The 25,056-nt window shown below is 32.6% G+C and overlaps 1 protein-coding gene across 2 annotated transcripts; it reads right to left on the bottom strand.

Moving 5' to 3' along the window:
* Positions 1 to 2,862: 2,862 nt before the first annotated feature.
* LOC134721691 (adhesive plaque matrix protein 2-like) lies at positions 2,863 to 13,201 on the bottom strand. Of its 2 annotated transcripts, none has more exons than XM_063584854.1 (12): positions 13,083 to 13,201; positions 12,123 to 12,176; positions 11,466 to 11,717; positions 10,804 to 10,911; positions 9,631 to 9,726; positions 8,842 to 8,964; positions 8,191 to 8,301; positions 7,221 to 7,333; positions 6,285 to 6,375; positions 4,643 to 4,738; positions 4,194 to 4,312; positions 2,863 to 3,212 (listed from the first exon to the last, which is right to left on the bottom strand). In XM_063584854.1, exons 1-12 carry the CDS (start codon positions 13,132 to 13,134, stop codon positions 3,156 to 3,158), a joined length of 1,272 nt encoding a protein of 423 aa, XP_063440924.1. In that variant the 5' UTR covers positions 13,135 to 13,201; the 3' UTR covers positions 2,863 to 3,155. The 2 variants fall into 2 exon arrangements, with proteins under 2 accessions (XP_063440924.1, XP_063440923.1); XM_063584853.1 differs by having other exon boundaries at positions 9,622 to 9,726.
* Between the last annotated feature and the right edge of the window lie 11,855 nt (positions 13,202 to 25,056).

A 25,056-nucleotide genomic window follows, 5' to 3' on the forward strand; every position in this document is an offset into this window, starting at 1 on the left:
TTTGATTGTATCACTATATGAACTATATTTACGCAAGTCAGAAAATTTAGGGTCGGGCTTGGTATGTAGGATTCAACAACGTAAACATGAGCTCTGCAAATCTCTCACAAGTTCAACTGACGTGATATTTCATATCAAAAACAAATATCAAATTTAATATAAGCATATTTTACAATAGGAACACATGCATAATGTAAATAGCTAGGCAAACATGCAAAAATTAAAAAAGCAAGCTAACAAAAAAATAAACGCAAATTGAAAAGTATAAATATATACATGTAACTGAGAAGCTCACTCGTGTAAATAGAATTGGTATGATTCAATTAGACAACTCTTCACAGTAGAACAAACGGCAAATAAAATAATAACAAAAAGTCATTTTACTGCCTTCAACAATGAGCAGAGCCCATGCCACATTAACTATAATTAGTCACTTTTCTGCCTTCATTTATGAGCAGGGCCCATACTGCATTAGTATCAATAAGTCAGTGTACTGCCGTCAACAATGAGCAGAGCCCAAGTCGCATTAATAAAATTTAGTCACTTTTCTGTCTACAACAATGAGCAGTGCCCATACTGCATTAAACGAAGTCATTGTACTGCATTCAACAATGAGCAGAGCCCATGATACTGCATTAAAGAGTAATTAAAAACCAAAAAGAAAAATGTAAAACAAGTCAAACGAGAAAACAGTAGGCATAATTTATGTACATTTTTTTTTTTATATAGTAATGCCGATTTAAGTGTATCAAACAGTTTAGGAAATATTTAAGACTGTAAAATGTTCAAAGGATTTCCACTTGTAAATATTTTAATCTAAGCCATCGCGCCATCCGCCACAAAATTTGTCTTCTATTTTACTCTCATATAGTGTATTTCATCTATTACACGTCAGCTGAGCCATCTAACACATAGTGTAAAATTGTGTATAATAGTGGTAGAATCTATAAAGTAAATAAAGATGAGGAATTTGCACTTATTGCCCTCGTGTGTATCTTGTGTATAATAGCGCTAGGTGCGTCTTCAAAACGACTGCATGGTTATATAATTTATGTACATTAAAGCAGACATGTAAAAAAGGCCACGAATTAAATATATGACATCAAATTATAATAATAAATAATCCTTTCAGTATTCTTATTTTATCACCATCAGATTATCTTAGTCCTAATGAGATAAATATCAATTAGAATAATTATACACCACAAAACATCAACTTTTTTCTTATATATATAAATTCAACATACCGAGGTAATAAAGCTTGACGAAATCTGCAAACCGCTGGAACCACTGAGGTAGTGAATTCTTTGGATCAGTGGTTCTCCTTCTTTTTAATCGTGTTTTCCTTACAAGTGCTTCTTGTGCTGTTTGGAATTCTAAACGGGGGCTCCTGGTGTGAAGATTTTGTTCTGCCATTAAATTGATCACCGGTCAATGAGCCACTGACAAATTGGAAGCTGTCCCTGTCATTCGAGCATTGTATAACTTTTATGACGAAGATACATTATTAAATTGTTCTAATAATCTCACAAACATAAACATGTCGAAAGAAGCTGGATGTGTTCCTCGTGTTGATGGCTCGGTTGATGGCATCGGATCGTGTGGTGACAGTTCGGTTTACCTTTTAATATCGTCGTTTGCTGACCCTTGCAAATGAAAATCCATTCTTGGAGAATTGTCTTGTCTCTACGATAGTTTCATTTCAAATTATAAGAATATGATAAGCGGATGTCAAAGATTTTTTACGATTGCATTTTTTGAAACTTTTACATATCTACAAGATTGGCTAGTGCAATGTAATGCTGACGAGTCATGTGACGTTGATTGGCGAAGACAAGAACCGGATCCGAATGAGGCAATAATCATTTCTCTTTAATTAAATTGGTTTATCTTATAAAAGCGATAAACCGTATTATACACATTTGAAGTTTTAAGAAAAGTAGTTATTATAAGTACAATTGATAAATGGTACCCGTCACAATATTGATAAAAATGTTTGAACAAATCAAACATACTTTTTTGTACATAAATTAGGCCGTTAGTTTTCTTGTTTGAATTGTTTAATATTTGTCATTTCGGGGTCTTCATGCATGACTATGCAGTATTGGCTTTGTTCATTATTGAAAGCCGTACGGTGACCTATAACCATTTAAAATTTCTGTGTTATTTGGTCTCGTGTGGAGATTAGTCTCATTTGCAATCATGCCACATCTTCATTCTATATAGACATAATAGGCAGCAGTTTTCACGTTTGAATTGTTTTACATTTTCATCTCGGAGTCCTTTTATAACTGACTTTGCGGTATGTGCTTTGCTCATTGTTGAAGGCCGTACGATGACCTATTTTGTTAATGTCTGTGTCATTTTGGTCTCTTTGACAATCATACCACATCTTTTTTGTACAGTCTAGGTAAATCAAATTATTTTATTTTAGTGCAAAATTATTAAGATTAATGGAGCAGATCTTTATGTATGCTTAGAACCTACATTTGATTGACTAGTTTAACATATTTCTGACGTCCAACTTTAATTGGTAATAAGAACTTAAGAAAGATGTTTAATCGAACATCTTGACATTCGTCTATTCATATTAATTTTTATGTAGACTTTACCGATGAATTGGAATCACCGAAAAAATATTTTCATCGTTCATTTTTAAATCTATACCAATTTGAGAGGAACAGAACAGTGATGTCTTGAACTTCGTCTTTTCGTGAATGATGTAGGATTATTTGTGGAAATATTGCAAATAGGGATGGATTTGCGTCATATAAAAAAAATATGTGTGAGTTGTCAGCTGGACCAACAACATATTTGTTGCAAAAAGAGAATAAATCATGCACAACGATTTAAACAACAACACAAATAAAACATCTTTATTTATTGAAAACTCAATGCAGAGATGATAGTCACATTGTAAGTAAAACGATATAAGAAACAAATCAAACAAATGATACTTGAGGACAGTTATAAATGAATACTTTTTTAGTCAATAAATTAACATATTATTCCTTGTAATTAAATGCACTTGTCCCTATAGGTCAGAACTAAACAAAATAACTTTAATGTGAAAAGTTCTTCAAGTTTAAAATGAACAAAATGTACTACTTTTTATGAATGACAATTATCACAACTATTATAACTCTGTCAACCGCTTATGGGGCCGTACCAGGAACTGGAATGATTGGTGTTGGTGGAAGCTGGCAAGGTTTCTGAAAAAAAAACATTTCAAACTTATTCTTTGACTTCTTTCACCCGGGGCTATAACAATAGAGCAATTTTCTTCAGAAGGGTGCATTTATGTCTCTCTATTTCATTTTTTGCAGATGTTTCACAATGACATCCGTTTTTCAAACTGATTGCTATGAAAATGTTAATGTGTTTCATAGCAAGTTTCAAAAGTAATGCTGACAATATCTGTCAGGATGTTAATATTCGAAGCAGTTCCAGTATTTCAGCCCTTATATTTGTACTTCCGAAATATCACACAACGTTATACCAAGAGATTCGTTGTTACTATAAAGTATTGTCCTAAAGTATTATTTTGTTTTGTGTGATGGAGTTTAATCAGAGACAGGTGGTGCCTAGCCATTGTTAAGATCTAACCAAAGCTTTTCGTTATAGTATTTTTTTTTCAATTAATTGATAAAATAGGAGAAGATGGTATATTTTCGCTACTCTTTGTTGAGTTCACAAGTTGTTGGGACCCAGGGTTATGTAGTTAGCTGGATAGTATAAGCATATGTCCATATGTCTATAAGTACGGACTTTGCGGTGATCGTTAGATGTTTTTCACGGTCTTATCTGGTTGCTTGGGTTTTAAAGCTTCCCAGTTTTAGTCTTCTATGATCATATATATTGTTTAGATAATTATAGACATATTAATTGCTATCTTATTTTAAAAAGATTTTTTTTTATTTTTCTCATTTGTGTCATACCATGACCCTTTATGGCTAACTCGACAATAGTTGTTCTCTTTGTTGACTGCTGTTGTTCACCTGTATTTGTTAACATCCTCGTCCTTAGATTTTTGTTTGATATCTGCCTCATCAGCAATCATATTATATCTGTTTATTTTCACATGTTTTAAATCAAAATCACTCAAGATTGCAGTATCTTTGATGTGTCATATCAATTTCCCTTTGCATTGTATTCCCCTATTTTATTAAGTTAATGTACATTGTTCTACTTACCAGTGCTTCACAAATACACCTCCTTGTGGTTGCAGTGCATGTTCTGTATTTAAATTGCCAGCCCGTCAGAGCACTTTCTCTCTCAATTTCAACACAGTCTTTATCAACAGTATTGGTACCTGGTTGCAAGAATATCACAATTTTGTTATTATAACTTTCAGTTTCTAATATTGAAAATTACATTTTAAAAGTCAATATCAAATTCATTATGTTATACTTGAATTGTCTTAAATGTCAAGTTAAACATATATAACTATTTTTGTTATAGATTGACTTCGTGATTTCTTTTTTATATATTGTCTTGATGTTATTCACTTCACCCTTAAATTGCTTCTGCCCTATAAGTTTCTTTAAAAATGTGATATATATATTTTACACATTTTTAATGATGATTGTATATTAAAGTATTGCTGAATTTCTTATATTTCTATATATATATATATACATACCATCAATTGGTTGAGTGAAAGGTAAACCTGAACCAACCATTACAGTGACACCTTCATTTATTCCATCAAATCCTCCTGTCCAGTATTCTTCAGTAACTGAAAAAATGAATGTATCACTTGGTCAAAATAATTAGCAGGGTTTAAATGGTCAAAGAGATGAAACAAATGTCTAATCTAAATACACCAATACCTTGTAATACTGACACGATAAATGCTTCACCTCGCAAATGATAATATAATTCAACATGAAGTAGTTATCAAAGGTACTAGGATTATAATATTTATAAATATATATGCATGTCTCTAATTCAACACAAGTATTTCTAGAAAAATTGCATTTGATTTGGGTTTCAAATCAATTATTGAGACACTATACGAACAAACAAGCATACAAGAAACCATGTGATACAGCTCAAATGATGGCCTTGGGCTGTTTTTGATCTTGCTGTTGTCTTTTATGACACATACCCTGTTTTAATTGTCAATTTTGTCCCATCTTACAATAGTTTTCGTAGTCAAATATATTCAATTTAGCAGAGTGTTTCATTGTTACACAGTAGTAAAATGTTTTTCGGCTCTCCCTTGACACCATTTGCGAGTATGGTATCGAGTAAACGATGATAGTCCGTCGGAAGGGGACGATAAATGGCTGACCCGTGTTAAGAGAGAGCCATATCTCTTGCACGTTAAAGACACCCTTGTAGATTTCGAAAAAGAGCAAGCTAATGCCGCTACAAGGCAGCACTCGCACCCGCAAAGTGGAAAGGGATTAGTATAAGTTGCGAAACTTGTTTCCCAATCCGCTATAAATAAATATGTGTAAACTAAAGTAAAATGTTAATTCGGACGTGAAATTAAACGCTCTTCATAATATCCTAGTAAATTTGACAAATAAAGCACTGTAATGTTTTATAAACTCTGATTTAAACAACCTGAGACAGAAATTCAATCATGAATAAATTATAAGGCTTTCATAAGCAGTGGCCGATCCAGGTTAGGGCAAAAAAAGCCTCTTTGAACGTTAAAAATCTAATTTCTTCACCATCATCATAAAATTGTTCAAAAATATTATCATCGCTTATTCTAGAATTAACCCCTCTCCTCTTTTTTCAAAATTTCTGAATCCCTCTGGATCATGAGATCTTTTAAATTACCATTAAAAAGTTACTTCCTGATGAATAAAATAATGAATGGTCTTAGAGTTTGATACGTGCTTGATTTAGGCCACCACGATCCTGCAGACTATCTAACAAATACACATTATAATAACCAATCTTTTTCCAAATACTGTGTTTCTTAAAACGATGAACCAAATACTTGTTTTCATGTTACTTTTTGTTTGACTCATAATAGAATGGAACCCACAACAACGTGCACAACAAGTGAAAAAAAAATATTTTAATTCAACTACCAGCAACTATTTTATTTATCAAAATAGATATTTTTCAGTTTTATAAAAAAAAAATCTCACATAAACTCTTTGTCTTTAGCTTTAGAAGCTCTCACTGTGGGTTTTCCAGTTTAGGGTAAATCAAACTAGGACGAGCCGAAACTTCAGACAAATAGGTTATGGGTTACAAAAATTTTAATCGTATAATATTTAACATTCTCACACTAATTTTGAATCTGATTATATTCTAACCTCCGCGATTTTGTAATACAGCTACCATGCTATTTACTTCTGCAGCATCATTAGGCTCCCATAGCGTTGCATTGATTGACAGACAAAACACCTGTAAAACACATGTATTTTGAGCAAGGATTTTTTAAATACAACATTTTTTTATATAATTACTACAATTTCAAATGACAGCTTAGGTTGCATTTTTTATCTGGTACATATCGGTACATTTTGTTTTGCCTGAACATATCGTAAAATTCTCATTCATCTAAAATATTTAAGATGTAAACAGACCATGGAAAATGAACCGACAGCTTCGCGTACACAATGGAACCACACGAGCACCAATGCTGTTTTATACAATTAAAAACTACTAACAAAAAGGAAAATATTTTACAATAAACCTGTAAGCATCTTTTCGTCAGAACCTATGTATGGCAAGTTTACGGACTGCTTGTGTAAGATGTTACGTACAAAAAAAGATGGTGCTCATAATTACATATACAACATGTAAAATTGAGAATTGAAATAGGGAATTTGTCAAAGAGACAACAACTCGACGTTAGAGCAAAGAACAGCTGAAGCCCCAAATATGTCTTCAAATCAACGAGCAATTTTATATCCGGTGGCGGGTCTAATATAAATCTGTACTAGTTCAATGAAAACGGACGTCATGCTAAACTCCAAAACATATAAATGAAAAGGCCAGACACTCCTGACTTAAACCAGGCGAAAAAATGCTGCGGAGTTAAGCCTGTTTTAAACGATCTCAACCCTCTCCCTGTAGCCTATATTACATTATGTTAGATTGTACATATCTAAAAAACATTTTAATAATTTTAATAATGTTGATGACTAAGAAAAAGGTGAAAAATACAACCACAAAAATACTGAAGTCCCAAAATAATTCAAACGAGAGGTCACCAATCAAATAGTAAAATGGTAAATGTAACGTACCTCAGCCGCAAGCCATGACTGCGAATCTACAGTACAGATAGAGTAACAGTTCCCAGAGTTAGCTGGTATCTCCTCAAAACCGGTCGCACATGGTAACTGCTGATTACAATCAACTAAAGGCAACAAATACATAGATATAGAAATAAGAAGATGTGGTATGAGTATCAATGTGACAACATTTCACCCAAGTCACAATTTATAAAGGTAAACCATCATACATTGTAGATCCAAGTACAGTCTTCAACACAGAGCCTTGGCTCACAACGAATAGTAAGCTATTTATATAAAGGGCCCTTAAAAATTACTAGTGTAAAACCATTCAAACGGAAAATCCAACTGTTTATAAATTATATTTTAAAAAAACCTTTAAAAGTACGTATAAATTGAAAAAAATATTACTTTTTTTTATCATACACAGTCATGTTCATGAGCAGCGAATATAGTGTCTAGTTACAAGCACCTTTATCAGCTACATGTATTTCTTAGAATAACTATAATCTCGACAGTAAGCATTTGTTGATGATTCATATATCATTTATAAGATACAGGTTGAATAAAATAGTATATTTATAAATTACATCTATAAAATTAAAGCTACATTTTCTTTATCAATGATAATAGTTCGACCATGCCACGATGAGCGTACTATTTTAGAGTTTATCCAAAGAACCCTGTGGACTTTTTGAATAAAGAAATTAAAAATTTTAGTAAGTACGTATATGACAATCAGAGAGGTTACAATAATTAAACATACTGATTTTCGTGATGATGGTTTGCTTGCTCAATGATGTGCACAGAACATCTCCCTTCATGCATATCTAAATGTCATTTACAGCCAAGTTTCTACACCAAGATCTAAACAGTCCGAAATCCATCATACAGACCTTTGAGGACAAATATATGTCATCCCATGTACAAATAAATCATAATACATATATAGACTATGCATGATAAGATGAGAAACACATACCATTGCATCGAGGTCCACTGAATCCCTCTGCGCACGTGCATTGTGCTAATCCTAAGGCGTTGACGCTGCAGTTGCCATCGTTACCACAAGGGTTGTTTGTACAGGCGTCAACTGTTTTTTAAAGATACAGATAAACAACGATTGAGTTGATTTAACATGTTATATAATTATAAAGGTAATCAGAATAAATATAAAAAATCAAGATAATTATACGTAAAGGTATATATTTTAAAGATTTTAATACATTTTCTTCTTTACATCTTACGTCATCAGAATCATTGAATATGTCTACATGATTATGAGAGTTTTGGTGGGGTTTGCAGAATAGGGCATAATGTACCAATGCTACGGATTAATGTGTCAAAAATACAAATATGCAAAAAGATACAGACTAATGCATTATCAAAATAGACTAGAATAATTGGCTTCAAAAAGAATAAAATACACAACTAAGGGACTCCTAATTCAGAGTCTTGTATATGTATGTCCTTACTATGTCCATCACACCTAACGAGTCATCGAGTCAAATGTGTTATTGATTTTGCGATTGAGTTGTTTTTGTAATTGAATTTTACACATTTAGAGAATTTCCCATGTTAGCATCACTCAGCAACCCCATTTGTCTAATTTTTAAGTAGTAGCGTGCCTTACCTTGAGTTTCACACATTGATCCCATAAAACCCTCAGGACAGCAACACTGAGCAGTCTCATCTGTCGGGTTGATAAGACACGTCCCGTTGTTTTGACACATAATTTCTTCGCATGGATCTGAACCTAAAGTGACACAAGTAATCATGATGATAAGCGCTGAATATAGTCAATTCAAATAAAAAGATAATTTAGTTTGGAATATCATGCCCGATGAATTTATGCAATCCATATAGAAAAAAATATAATAAGAATATAATGCATACAAGATTTGACTCGTTTTTGTAATAATGTAATCTGCGGTTTGAGTCTTTTGCCTATTGCTATATTCATATTTCGTTAATTGTGGCCATTATCTGACAGAATAAACAATAATCCATAAAATGGAGGTCGATGTTAGTTGAACTTTAACCCTGTCAGGCGTTTATACCTTTGCTCATCATTGAAGGTTGTAATGTGACCTATAGCTGTGAACTTCTTTGTCATTGTGTCTGGTGGCGAGATGTCTCATTTTGTTAATCAAGCAACATTTTTTTTAATTCTTATTCAGTTTGTACAAACAATCCAATGCAAATATATGACTGTTTCTTTAATCCTGCAGATTTTTAAAGGAATATCAAACTCTTTTAGTTCTTTTAAAATATTAAGAATATATAACTTGGGCTGAGTTGAAAACATTCAGGGAATGACTGTTACATTATGTCTATGAGCTGATAAACAAAACAACGTCAACCAATCAGAAGATGTGTTACATCGTAAATTAAATTATTTGAATATGTTTACAATTGTTACCCGCTGTCATTTCTGTAGAACAACACTCTGCTGTACCAGTTGTAGCGTTCACCAAACAAGAACCATTTGTACACATGACGTCATTGCATGGATTTTCTATAATGAAAATCGTGGACATAAATGACATATTGATGTTTCATGTAAGTTTTTAAATGAATAAGCAAACACAGTTAAAAAAAGTCTTCGTAGAGAGTTTCTTTCAATCATTACCTATTATATAGATATAGGAAGATGTGGTGTGAGTGCCAATGTCTGTTTGTTTTGTTCACAGTGACATCGTTGTCAATTTAATAGAATTTTATGCGACTGTCAATCTGTCATACAAGTGAGAGATTGATCTAGCTTTAAAACCAGGTTTAATCCACCATATTCTACATAAGAGAATGTCTGTACCAAGTCAGGAATGGGACTGTTGTTATTAATTCGTTTGATGTGTTTGAGCTTTCGGTTTTGACATTATATTTGGGATTATCCGTTTAGAATCTTCCTCGTAGTTCGGTATTTTTGTTAATTTACTTTTTTTTCAATAGTCGACTGAAAATGCGAATCGATATAAACCTCAACATAACAAGACGGAGTGACTTCAGTGTATTTGTATTTTGGTTATGACCTCTGTTTACCAACACAAATTAAATGAAGGACAGCTCTGACTATTGTGTGCCTTTCCGTTTCGTTCATAGGCAGATCCAACCCCTCACCCATTTTCGTTGGAAAAAATGGTTTCTTATATAGGTAATCACTGAATCATGACTAGAGCGGCCCTCCCTCCCTTTATGTCAGTCAGTGCCCAATGTGCTACAATGAATTACTAATAACAATGTACCACAATGAATACAACAAAAGAAATCTGGTAACCCCATAATATTTTCATATCATTAAAGCAATAATGCCTCAATAATATATAATTTTCCAACATATTTCTGTGGCATTTGTAGTTCATTTTTGGAAATCGTACCACACTATGATACTTCATAATTGACCCTATCATATCCATATCAGACCTCAATTTTAAATACTTAACAGTCGCAGTGATATCAATTCCAGTCTCCTTCAAAATTGGCACATAAGGTATGCGATACCTTAGTCTAAATATATACCGTCGCTGTGAAATACATTCCGGTCCCCGCAATATTGACACATAAAATCATATCATACATTAGTCAAAATACGTACCATCACAGCGAGTGCCATTCCAGTCTCCGAGACATTGACACATAGGCTCTAGATCTGCTCCCAGCTTACACATTCCTCCATTAGCACAGTAAAACGAGTCACAGGGATCTAAAATAATACAAATAAAGTAACGTTGTAAAAATATATATATTAAGAACATTTAAAACTTTGTACTTGTTTGGCTTTATGAATATTTTGATATGAGCGTCACTGATGAGTCTTTTAAAGTAGACGAAACGCGCGTCTGGCGTACTAAATTATAATCCTGGTACATTTGATAACTATTAAAAGACATTTAACTGTAAAAATTGTGAAAGAAAGTTATGAAAGGAAAAAATATTAAAATTATTTTAAAAATTGTTAAACATTGAACTCAATATAAACATATGTCAATGTAATCTGTATTTCTATCTTGTTTACTGTTTGTTGTATCAGGTCCCCCCCTTCCAACCGAAATAAATCAAACTAGACAAAAGCATTTAACAACAATATGTTACCGAACTGAAAGGAAATCTGAATTTACAGAGCCAATTTCAATTTAAGTTACACAAAAAAGACTCCTAAAAGAAATGTTGGACACAATAAACAGAAGACAACAACAAAAATCCATTAGCATTTTGAAGTAATATTATATTATATATGTTAAACTTTTTTATACATACCAGGGACACATTTATAACAAACATTTAATCTTTCGTTTCTGTTGGTACACGTGGTGTCATTGAATAACTGATCGTCGCACGTGAAAGTACAACTATTCAATCCGTCACAAAGGTCTTTGACCTTTTGTGATGCATTGGGGTCGCTGCAACGATAATATCGATAATAACTGTATTTGTAGACTGCATTATTGATATCGATCAAATAGCCATCCGGGCATTCAAGATCTGTTTCTCCGCCATCAAAGCAGTATTCTGTAAATAAAGGTTACGTTTTAATGGCTGAACAGAGCGAGTTAATGACTATAATGAAATTTAATTGTTTTGTCACTAACAAAAAAACGGATCTATATAAAAAAAAATATAAACTATAATAAATGTGTCACTTAAAATTGCAATTTCTCGAAACAAAAATAATTAGTTTTTATTAGATTTTTATTTTTAATTTTGAATGTATATAATATAATAATGAAATACAAAATAAGCGGATAATGAAATACATATATAATTTGAATCTGTAATCTGGAACTTCAAATGTTATAAGCTTTAATTCGAATATAGAACATATAAAGTTTGGAATATTTTTTTAAATCGGACTCTAAAATCTCGAATAAACATTTTGTTTCTTGAATTATTTTAATTTATTATAACAAAACTTACGGTATTTAAAGGTATTGTCGTTGTCCCAACCACTCCACCATTTATTTCTGTGGCCTTGAATAGATGAATAAATATATATATACCAGTAGTTTACAAAGCCACAACTAGCTTGTTTATTGACTCATGGAAGAAATATTGAATATTACTTCCATGATTGACTTAAATAGTATCTTGATTTGAAGATATTATCAAGTGGAAAATGTATCAATGTATCGTTGCTCATTCTGTTTATGAATATTAAAATAATAAACGGATAGTCTTGAGTCAATCATTGTCGAAGTTTCTTTTCTGATTGCACCTGATTTTAAATCTGTTTATTCAAAAAAGGAAAAACAATATCAAGTATCATTTGTTTCAGTACTTTGATTGAACTATAAGCGTTGACTAAAGCTCGTTCTTGTCAGTTCCCAAAGCCAGCATTATAGCTTAAACTTTAATTATATATATATGCCTTCAGCGGAGAGGAGTGTTACGTTGTCATTGTGAAACGGATCACAACAATGCTGAGTTCTTAGAGGAACATGTAATTACTGTCCCGGTTTTTTAGGGGAACCTATTAATTTTTGGTTAACTTATATTCTTGTAATTGAACTCAAGTTAAATGCTATACATCACTTTACATTAATACAATTATAATAATTGTTCTGATATGGATTCATCATCGTATAGTAACTCCTCATAAGCGACAGTAACGCATATATATACACCTAGTAATACTTTTGAAAACTATTGATTAGATGTTATATATTTAAGCAAAGCTGCTAGTAAACCAAAAAGAATGTAGGCATATTGTTTATCCGTTTTTTATTTATCATCGATGTCATTGTAAACATTAAAACTTACAATAGAAAAATAAGGAGTAAATGCTATGGTATATAAAGAACTTTAGGCAAAACGATTTTAGCATATGTTAGAAAACTGTTTAAAACACACAAAAAAAGCGTTTGTAACAAATCATACCTTGACTGCCAGCTAACATAACCGTGAGGACCAATGCTTGTAATAAACCCATGTTGCGTCTAAGAGTAGATGATTTGGGCTTAGTTGTTACTTGTCTATTTATATGCCCAAAAATCACACACAGCATTCTTGAAGAGACCAATCATATACTTCATCATTTGCAATTGACCAATCACTATTTATTTATTAGTATAGTCAAATGCGAAGTCATGTTTTTTTTTATGTATCCTTAGTACCCATAAACACGTAAAGTGCACCAAAGTACGTATAGGACGACTTTTAATTATTTTTTATTTTTTTCAAATTTAGTTAGATATCTGTTCATATACTCGACAACAAAAAAGCATCCTTGTAAATATAAATGTCGATTTAACTGTCAATGATGCTACATACCGTATACTGAGAATTTCGATCATCAAAGAGTCTTTTGTTAAAGGCTCTGACATGAAAAAGGGCATACGATACAGTTTTGATCCTGTATTTACAAGTTCGTGAAAATTGGCATATAGGCTATTTTTTACCTGATTAAATCAAATATGTGATAAAAAATATACCTTCATGTGCTACTTTTTGAGTAAAATGAGGTCGACATTTTGTATATTAGCTCAAAATTCAGATTTGTGGCCGTAGTCTCTTTTTCGAAAGAAAGACATATTTTTTTTGTTATAAAAGAAAAACACAAATTTCTTTTTGTTAAATAATCGGTAATTTCAATATTTTATAAATATCTTACATAATTATGCATTTTTTAATTCAGAAATAACTCATATTTATCAAATGTTCATGAATTGAGGAAAATACGTCATTTTTTGCTGCATGTTTATCAAAATAAAAAAAAAATCCTCTATTTACAGTTTTATAAATTTAGGTCACATAATCTCCCTGCAAAATGAAACAAATTGCTGTTTTGAAAAATAGGGGTCCATGAACTCGTTTTCAAATTAAATCAGTTTTAATGATAAAAACCAGTCGAAAATGCATCTTTTCCCGATATGTCACAGTTTGACGTTCTTGCGATTGTTAGGTGATAATCAATTGAAATGAAAGAAAAATGTTTCTCAATTTCACTAATATACATTTTGCAAGTAATTTCCTTTAAAATACAATGTGATTATTTATTTTGTTAGATTCATTGGTTGCTGCGTGCTTAACACCCGGTGTGCTACCCCCCCCCCCCCCTCCCCCCGCATTGTTGAATGTCGTAGGTTGCCTATAATTGCTTACAATCTCTTCTATTGAACTTTGAAGGATACTTGTCTGACTGTCAAGCATACGACTTCTCCTTTTTTAATATCAACAGTTCACGAAGGTTAGGAGAAATGATAGAAAAAAACCATCGGGTTCTCCCTCTTTTTCATATAAAATATATAATGAATAACAAGTCCGTCAATGAAATTGATCAAATTTATACAAATACGTTTTGGAAGGGAAAGACCATGATTTATGTCAGTGAAACTAAATTTGTCACTGTAGTGTAGATGTTTTGTATGGTACAGCAGTTTAGATGTTGAGTATATATTTGATTTTTGAACATGTTTCAGATGAATGATCTTGTTTAGTAAACCACACGATTTTAAGTTAGGATGAAAAAAAAATTAAAGAAGAAAATTAAAAAGATTAAAAAAAGTAAATAAACAACTTTAAAAAGATTGTACCCGGACATTGGTATACAGTACTTCGCCTTCGATAGAACATACACCATTATTGGTAAGATAAAATCAGGTGTTGACAAAAACGTGCTAAATTTTTCATTATGTATCATCAGCTGGGCGTTTTATGATGCTGACCGAATGAATATTAATTATATATGATCCAGAGTTTGGAAAAAAAACAAATTATAAAATACCGGATGCCAAAGTCATTAATATAAATACTTGATTTCTGGTTGCTTGCCATCCTTGGTAAGAATTGCAGGTACATATATACATATATAATACTTATGAATTCTATTTTTAAATTAAAGGATAGCCTGGATGGGATTTAAAATATACAGAAACTTGGTTCAAACAAATAAAACATAAGAAATAATGGACTTACTTAAGAAAGCAAATTAAGAATAAAGTGGAGATAATAATAGGCTTAAGAATTGACGCATAGATAATAATGTACCAAACAAATAAAGCATAAAGAATAATTGGCTTAACCAATCAAGTAGATATAATTATTTGAAAAACAAATAAACAAACTTGACCTGTCCCAAGTCAGGATCCTATAACTCAGTGGTTGTCGTTTGTTGCTGTGCTACATGTTTTTTTTTCATTGTTTGTACATTAATAAGACCGTTAGTTTTCTCGTCTGCTGTGATTTCGGGGTCTTTTATTATAGTTGACTATGCGGTATTGACTTTCCTCAATTGTGATGCCGTACAGTGACATATAGCTGTTAATATCTGTGTAATTTGGTATCTTGGGGAGAGATATGTAATTATCAATCATACCATATCTTTTTCTATATATGCAAAGAGAAAATTTATCAAAAAAATAAAGCAACAAAAATGACGGGCCTAATAAATAAAGCAGAGAAAATATAGGACCAAAGATATAAAGCAGAGAGAAGTATGGGCCAAACAAATATCACACAGAGTATGATGGGACAAACAAATAAAACACAGAGTATGATGGGACAAACAATGAAGCACAGAGTAGGATGGGACAAACAATAAGGCACAGAGTAAGATGGGACAAACAATAAAGCACAAAGTATGATGTGACAAACAATAAAGCACAGAGTAAGATGAGACAGACAATAAAGCACAGAGTAAGATGGGACAAACAATAAAGCACAGAGTATGATTTGACAAACAAGCAAAGCACAGAGTAAGATGAGACAGACAATAAAGCACAGAGTAAGATGGGACAAACAATAAAGCACAGAGTAAAATGGGACAAACAATAAAGCACAGAGTAAGATGGGACAAACAATAGAGCACAGAGTATGATGGGACAAACAAATAAAGCAGAGTAAGATGGGACAAACAATAAAACACAGAGTATGATGGGACAATTAATAAAGCACAGAGTAAGATGGGACAAACAATAAATCAGAATAAGATGGGACAAACAATAAAGCAGAGTTAGATGGACAAACAAATAAAACAGAGTAAGATGGGACAAACAATAAAGCACAGAGTATGATGGGACAAATAATAAAGCACAGAGTAAGATGGGAAAAACAATAAAGCAGAGTAGGATGGGACAGACAATAAAGCAGAGTTAGATGGGACAAACAAATAAAGCAGAGTTAGATGGGACAAACAATAAAGCACAGAGTATGATGGGACAACTAATAAAGCACAGAGTAAGATGGGACAAACAATAAAGCAGAGTGAGATGGGACAAACAAATAAAGCAGAGTAAGATGGGACAAACAATAAAGCACACAGTAAGATGGGACAAACAATAAAGCACAGAGTACGATGAGACAAACAATAAAGCACAGAGTAAGATAGGACAAACAAAAAAGCACAGAGTATAATGGGAAAAACAATAAAGCACAGAGTAAGATGGGACAAACAATAAAGCATAACGTATGATAGGTCAAACAAATAAAGCACTGAGTATGATGGGACAAACAATAAAGCACAGAGTATGATGGGACAAACAATAAAGCACAGAGTATGATGGGACAAACAATAAAGCACAAAGTATGATGGGACAAACAATGAAGCACAGAGTAAGATGCGACAAACAATAAAGCACAGAGTACGATGAGACAAACAATAAAGCACAGAGTATGATGGGACAAATAATAAAGCACAGAGTATGATGGGACAAACAATAAAGCAGAGAGTATGACGGGACAAACAATAAAACACAGAGTAAGATGGGACAAACAATTACGCATAACGTATGATAGGTCAAACAAATAAAGCACTGAGTATGCTGGGACAAACAATAAAGCACAGAGTATGATGGGACAAACAATAAAGCACAAAGTTTGATGGGACAAACAATGAAGCACAGAGTAAGATGGGACAAACAATAAGGCACATAGTAAGATGAGACAAACAATAAAGCACAGAGTATGATGGGAAAAACAATAAAGCACAGAGTAAGATGAGACAGACAATAAAGCACAGAGTAAGATGGGACAAACAATAAAGCACAGAGTAAGATGGGACAAACAATAAAGCACAGGGTAAGATGGGACAAACAAATAACGCAGAGTAAGATGGGACAAACAAATAAAGCAGAGTAAGATTGGACAAACAATGAGCACCTTGACTGCCAGCTAACATAACCGTGAGGACCAATGCTTGTAATAAACCCATGTTGCGTCTAAGAGTAGATGATTTGGGCTTAGTTGTTACTTGTCTATTTATATGCCCAAAAATCACACACAGCATTCTTGAAGAGACCAATCATATACTTCATCATTTGCAATTGACCAATCACTATTTATTTATTAGTATAGTCAAATGCGAAGTCATGTTTTTTTTTATGTATCCTTAGTACCCATAAACACGTAAAGTGCACCAAAGTACGTATAGGACGACTTTTAATTATTTTTTATTTTTTTCAAATTTAGTTAGATATCTGTTCATATACTCGACAACAAAAAAGCATCCTTGTAAATATAAATGTCGATTTAACTGTCAATGATGCTACATACCGTATACTGAGAATTTCGATCATCAAAGAGTCTTTTGTTAAAGGCTCTGACATGAAAAAGGGCATACGATACAGTTTTGATCCTGTATTTACAAGTTCGTGAAAATTGGCATATAGGCTATTTTTTACCTGATTAAATCAAATATGTGATAAAAAATATACCTTCATGTGCTACTTTTTGAGTAAAATGAGGTCGACATTTTGTATATTAGCTCAAAATTCAGATTTGTGGCCGTAGTCTCTTTTTCGAAAGAAAGACATATTTTTTTTGTTATAAAAGAAAAACACAAATTTCTTTTTGTTAAATAATCGGTAATTTCAATATTTTATAAATATCTTACATAATTATGCATTTTTTAATTCAGAAATAACTCATATTTATCAAATGTTCATGAATTGAGGAAAATACGTCATTTTTTGCTGCATGTTTATCAAAATAAAAAAAAAATCCTCTATTTACAGTTTTATAAATTTAGGTCACATAATCTCCCTGCAAAATGAAACAAATTGCTGTTTTGAAAAATAGGGGTCCATGAACTCGTTTTCAAATTAAATCAGTTTTAATGATAAAAACCAGTCGAAAATGCATCTTTTCCCGATATGTCACAGTTTGACGTTCTTGCGATTGTTAGGTGATAATCAATTGAAATGAAAGAAAAATGTTTCTCAATTTCACTAATATACATTTTGCAAGTAATTTCCTTTAAAATACAATGTGATTATTTATTTTGTTAGATTCATTGGTTGCTGCGTGCTTAACACCCGGTGTGCTACCCCCCCCCCCCCCCCCCTCCCCCCGCATTGTTGAATGTCGTAGGTTGCCTATAATTGCTTACAATCTCTTCTATTGAACTTTGAAGGATACTTGTCTGACTGTCAAGCATACGACTTCTCCTTTTTTAATATCAACAGTTCACGAAGGTTAGGAGAAATGATAGAAAAAAACCATCGGGTTCTCCCTCTTTTTCATATAAAATATATAATGAATAACAAGTCCGTCAATGAAATTGATCAAATTTATACAAATACGTTTTGGAAGGGAAAGACCATGATTTATGTCAGTGAAACTAAATTTGTCACTGTAGTGTAGATGTTTTGTATGGTACAGCAGTTTAGATGTTGAGTATATATTTGATTTTTGAACATGTTTCAGATGAATGATCTTGTTTAGTAAACCACACGATTTTAAGTTAGGATGAAAAAAAAATTAAAGAAGAAAATTAAAAAGATTAAAAAAAGTAAATAAACAACTTTAAAAAGATTGTACCCGGACATTGGTATACAGTACTTCGCCTTCGATAGAACATACACCATTATTGGTAAGATAAAATCAGGTGTTGACAAAAACGTGCTAAATTTTTCATTATGTATCATCAGCTGGGCGTTTTATGATGCTGACCGAATGAATATTAATTATATATGATCCAGAGTTTGGAAAAAAAACAAATTATAAAATACCGGATGCCAAAGTCATTAATATAAATACTTGATTTCTGGTTGCTTGCCATCCTTGGTAAGAATTGCAGGTACATATATACATATATAATACTTATGAATTCTATTTTTAAATTAAAGGATAGCCTGGATGGGATTTAAAATATACATAAACTTGGTTCAAACAAATAAAACATAAGAAATAATGGACTTACTTAAGAAAGCAAATTAAGAATAAAGTGGAGATAATAATAGGCTTAAGAATTGACGCATAGATAATAATGTACCAAACAAATAAAGCATAAAGAATAATTGGCTTAACCAATCAAGTAGATATAATTATTTGAAAAACAAATAAACAAACTTGACCTGTCCCAAGTCAGGATCCTATAACTCAGTGGTTGTCGTTTGTTGCTGTGCTACATGTTTTTTTTTCATTGTTTGTACATTAATAAGACCGTTAGTTTTCTCGTCTGCTGTGATTTCGGGGTCTTTTATTATAGTTGACTATGCGGTATTGACTTTCCTCAATTGTGATGCCGTACAGTGACATATAGCTGTTAATATCTGTGTAATTTGGTATCTTGGGGAGAGATATGTAATTATCAATCATACCATATCTTTTTCTATATATGCAAAGAGAAAATTTATCAAAAAAATAAAGCAACAAAAATGACGGGCCTAATAAATAAAGCAGAGAAAATATAGGACCAAAGATATAAAGCAGAGAGAAGTATGGGCCAAACAAATATCACACAGAGTATGATGGGACAAACAAATAAAACACAGAGTATGATGGGACAAACAATGAAGCACAGAGTAGGATGGGACAAACAATAAGGCACAGAGTAAGATGGGACAAACAATAAAGCACAAAGTATGATGTGACAAACAATAAAGCACAGAGTAAGATGAGACAGACAATAAAGCACAGAGTAAGATGGGACAAACAATAAAGCACAGAGTATGATTTGACAAACAAGCAAAGCACAGAGTAAGATGAGACAGACAATAAAGCACAGAGTAAGATGGGACAAACAATAAAGCACAGAGTAAAATGGGACAAACAATAAAGCACAGAGTAAGATGGGACAAACAATAGAGCACAGAGTATGATGGGACAAACAAATAAAGCAGAGTAAGATGGGACAAACAATAAAACACAGAGTATGATGGGACAATTAATAAAGCACAGAGTAAGATGGGACAAACAATAAATCAGAATAAGATGGGACAAACAATAAAGCAGAGTTAGATGGACAAACAAATAAAACAGAGTAAGATGGGACAAACAATAAAGCACAGAGTATGATGGGACAAATAATAAAGCACAGAGTAAGATGGGAAAAACAATAAAGCAGAGTAGGATGGGACAGACAATAAAGCAGAGTTAGATGGGACAAACAAATAAAGCAGAGTTAGATGGGACAAACAATAAAGCACAGAGTATGATGGGACAACTAATAAAGCACAGAGTAAGATGGGACAAACAATAAAGCAGAGTGAGATGGGACAAACAAATAAAGCAGAGTAAGATGGGACAAACAATAAAGCACACAGTAAGATGGGACAAACAATAAAGCACAGAGTACGATGAGACAAACAATAAAGCACAGAGTAAGATAGGACAAACAAAAAAGCACAGAGTATAATGGGAAAAACAATAAAGCACAGAGTAAGATGGGACAAACAATAAAGCATAACGTATGATAGGTCAAACAAATAAAGCACTGAGTATGATGGGACAAACAATAAAGCACAGAGTATGATGGGACAAACAATAAAGCACAGAGTATGATGGGACAAACAATAAAGCACAAAGTATGATGGGACAAACAATGAAGCACAGAGTAAGATGCGACAAACAATAAAGCACAGAGTACGATGAGACAAACAATAAAGCACAGAGTATGATGGGACAAATAATAAAGCACAGAGTATGATGGGACAAACAATAAAGCAGAGAGTATGACGGGACAAACAATAAAACACAGAGTAAGATGGGACAAACAATTACGCATAACGTATGATAGGTCAAACAAATAAAGCACTGAGTATGCTGGGACAAACAATAAAGCACAGAGTATGATGGGACAAACAATAAAGCACAAAGTTTGATGGGACAAACAATGAAGCACAGAGTAAGATGGGACAAACAATAAGGCACATAGTAAGATGAGACAAACAATAAAGCACAGAGTATGATGGGAAAAACAATAAAGCACAGAGTAAGATGAGACAGACAATAAAGCACAGAGTAAGATGGGACAAACAATAAAGCACAGAGTAAGATGGGACAAACAATAAAGCACAGGGTAAGATGGGACAAACAAATAACGCAGAGTAAGATGGGACAAACAAATAAAGCAGAGTAAGATTGGACAAACAATGAGCACAGAGTATGATGGGACAAACAAATAAAGCAGAGTATGATGGGACAAACAATAAAGCATAGAGGATGATGGGACAAACAATAAAGCACAGAGTATGATGGGACAAATAATAAAGCACAGAGTAAGATGGGATAAACAATATTTAGAAAGAGCGAAGAATGGAAAAAATAAACAAGGCGGAGAAAGGATATTACAAGCAAAATATTTAGATTATTAAAAGGGAGAATCGAAATTATATTAAAACTGGCAATAAAAATTAGAAAAATAGTTAACCGTGAAGTCGTTTTGAACTTTACCAAGAAAGAACATTTTGACTTTACTCCTTATGTTTACTTATACTATATTTTTTTGATGTGATAAGACGCGCAACTTTTCCCAATGGTTATGCTAAAAACAATTGAAGTATTCAGTCTAAACTATTTGAAGAATCTTTTCAAAGCGAGTATTCAGTGATTATGATGAACACTTGTTCATATCATTGTGAAGCTTTCCATAGCAAATATTGAAAACATAAATCTAATTAGCCGGAAGATAAACAAAATTTATCTTTTTAATCATTATTAAAATCAAATTAAAAACGTGGTATAAATGTATTTTCATAAACAAAATCCCAAATTTGATTTGATTTCGATAAAAAAAAATCTTTTCTGTTTTCTCGATTTAGAACTTCTGTATAAACAAGATAACAAAATATATCTAATTGACACAATACAGAAGGAAAGTAAACTTAAAATGTACGTGAAAAAATATAAATCAGGAGGTCTTTATTCAGCATCGTTGTGGCATTTTTACTTTTACATTTGTGCAATTGCAAAAACACAATATCAAATATAGCCATGGCGTTGTCAGTTTATTTTCAATCTATGAGTTTGACTGTCCCTCCGGTATCTTTCGTCCCTTAAGCCCTGGTCACAACGAACCCATGACACATCTATGGTGCGCCACGAAATGTTTGGTCAAATCGCGGGTCATCTGTGATTGTTGTACACACTCGCACGATATTTTGAGCATAGTGGCGCCGTCGTGTGACGTGTAACGAAAATTAAACATGCCATTTTTTGCTCTAAGATTGTATTGTTCGTGTCATTGTCGACTTTCGCGCGATAAACACATTGTTCGTGGGTACAACATAAACAATTTTAATAAAACCAATCATACAACTGTCGCACGACTGTCGTACGACAATCTCACGACTGACCAAAAACACTCGTGATACAGTCGCACGATTGTTTCACGAATACCAAATTTCGTACGATGCTCGCACAACAATGATTGTCTGTCGTTCAAGCCGTACAACAGTGGTGCTTTCGTCGTGCATATAAAAAAGAAGATGTGGTATGATTGCCAATGCGACAACTCTCCACAAGAGACCAAAATGACACAGAAATAAACAACTATAGGTCACCGCACGGCCTTCAAAAATGTGAAAAGACCATACCGTATAGTCAGATATAAGAGGACCCGAAATGTGCAACATATTTCGTTTTATTTAAAAGAAATGTAATGAAGGTCTGGATAAACAGACCGTCTGCCATTTGACGTGAATGGCTATTCCGGAACAAATACGCTTAGCCCTGCTGAAAAGGAACCTAGCCAGACTGTAACAATAGCAAAATTTGGTCATGTTAGCGTCGATAAGAGCCCGTGAACAGTATATGAACCAGCGATATTCTGGTTTAAATTTGCTGAACAATTATAATATATATATATGCGCATCGCATGACGTAAAAACCTAACCCACGACAGCACAATATATTTTTTTTATCTGTCGTGTACCCAACGTGGAACCATTGTGGACATGTCGTAGTTAATGTGACCACTTGACATATGTTTTTTTTACATTTTGCACGACAGTTCCACGACAACTATTTTATAGATCTCCCACAACAAAAAAATCGTACGATCTGTTGTGACCGGAGTTTATCTGAAAGAAAGTATGTTTTCTATGTAATAATATTTTCTTCTTTCCCGTCGACTTGTTCACCTAGATGTTATGACAATAATTTGTAGATTTTTTATACTCTATTCAATGCATTCTTTTTTGACCTAACCGTATGTACTTCTATCGAGTATATCTGTAATTTACATATATTCGATTAGATTTAAATGAAAAAAAATAAAAGTACAACAGTAATTATTATAAAATAAGATGTTTTTATGACTCGTTTAACGTCGTTTATAACTATACATATTTTTTTTAAATTATTTAGAACACTGTTATATACTGTACAATATACCTTGCACTTTAATTTTGATTCGTTTTAACTTTAGAAACGCCTTCATTATGATTTATATTTTTATTGCTTTGACATCAATGTTTTCAAATAATCAAACATTTGGTTATAAAACATCCATTTAAATGTAAATCCTTTATTATTCAAAACGTTTGTCATAATACGCACGTAAATAAAGGCAACAGTAATATACCGCTGTTCAAAACTCATAAATCCATCGACAAAAAACAAAATCGGGGTAACAAACTAAAACTGAGGGAAACGCATTCAATAGGAGGACAACGACACAACATTAAAATGTAACACACACAGAAACACAGTAAGTATTAGACAAAACATGTGAGAATAACAAATAAAACATCAAACCAAATACACGAATCAAAACGAAATACACGTCTTAAAAAATTATAAAAAAATATAAGACGCATGCAAGTATTGATTTTTTTAACAAGCAAACATGGTCGCTTAATTCACAAAAATATCAAACAAGAAGTCAAAACTAAATTTAAGCTTTTAGTAAGACTGGTCACAGTTATTGCTTCCGTAATTCCATGTAAGGCAAACTGTTGCGAAAACTTTTTATATATCAAAAGTGTATCCAACAGCAACATTTTTGAAAAAAAGATATAATTGTATTTTACGGAAATATTTAGAGATATTGGGAAACAGATAAAACATATTCTGATGTATACGTGAAAAGGACAATAACTTCTTAGGGGGTCAATTGACCATTTTGGTCATTTTGACTTATTTTTGAGTCTTAAATTGCTGTACATTATTGCTGTTTACAGTTTATCTCCATCTATAATAATATTCAAGATAATAACCAAAAACAGTAAAATTTCCTTAAAATTACCAAATTAGGGGCAGCAACCCAACAATGGGTTGTCCGATTCATCTGAAAATTTCAGGGCAGATAGATCTTGACCTGATTAACAACTTCACCCCATGTCAGTTTTGCTCTAAATGCTTTGGTTTTTGAGTTATAAGCCAAAAACTGCATTTTACCCCTATGTTCTATTTTTAGCCGTAGCGGCCATCTTGGTTGGTTTGCCCGGTCACAAAACACAAATTTTTAACTAATAAGCCTAATAATGATTCTGGCTATATTTGGTAAAATTTGGCCCAGTAGTTTCAGAGGAGAAGATTTTTGTAAAAGTTAACTAAGATTTACGAAAAATGGTTAAAAATTGACTATAAAGGGCAATAACTCCTAAAGGGATCAACTGACCATTTTGGTCATGTTGACTTATTTGTAAATCTTACTTTGCTGAACATTATTGCTGTTTACAGTTTATCTCCA

This window comes from Mytilus trossulus, chromosome 6, assembly GCF_036588685.1.
Source record: "Mytilus trossulus isolate FHL-02 chromosome 6, PNRI_Mtr1.1.1.hap1, whole genome shotgun sequence".
Lineage (NCBI taxonomy): Eukaryota > Metazoa > Mollusca > Bivalvia > Mytilida > Mytilidae > Mytilus > Mytilus trossulus.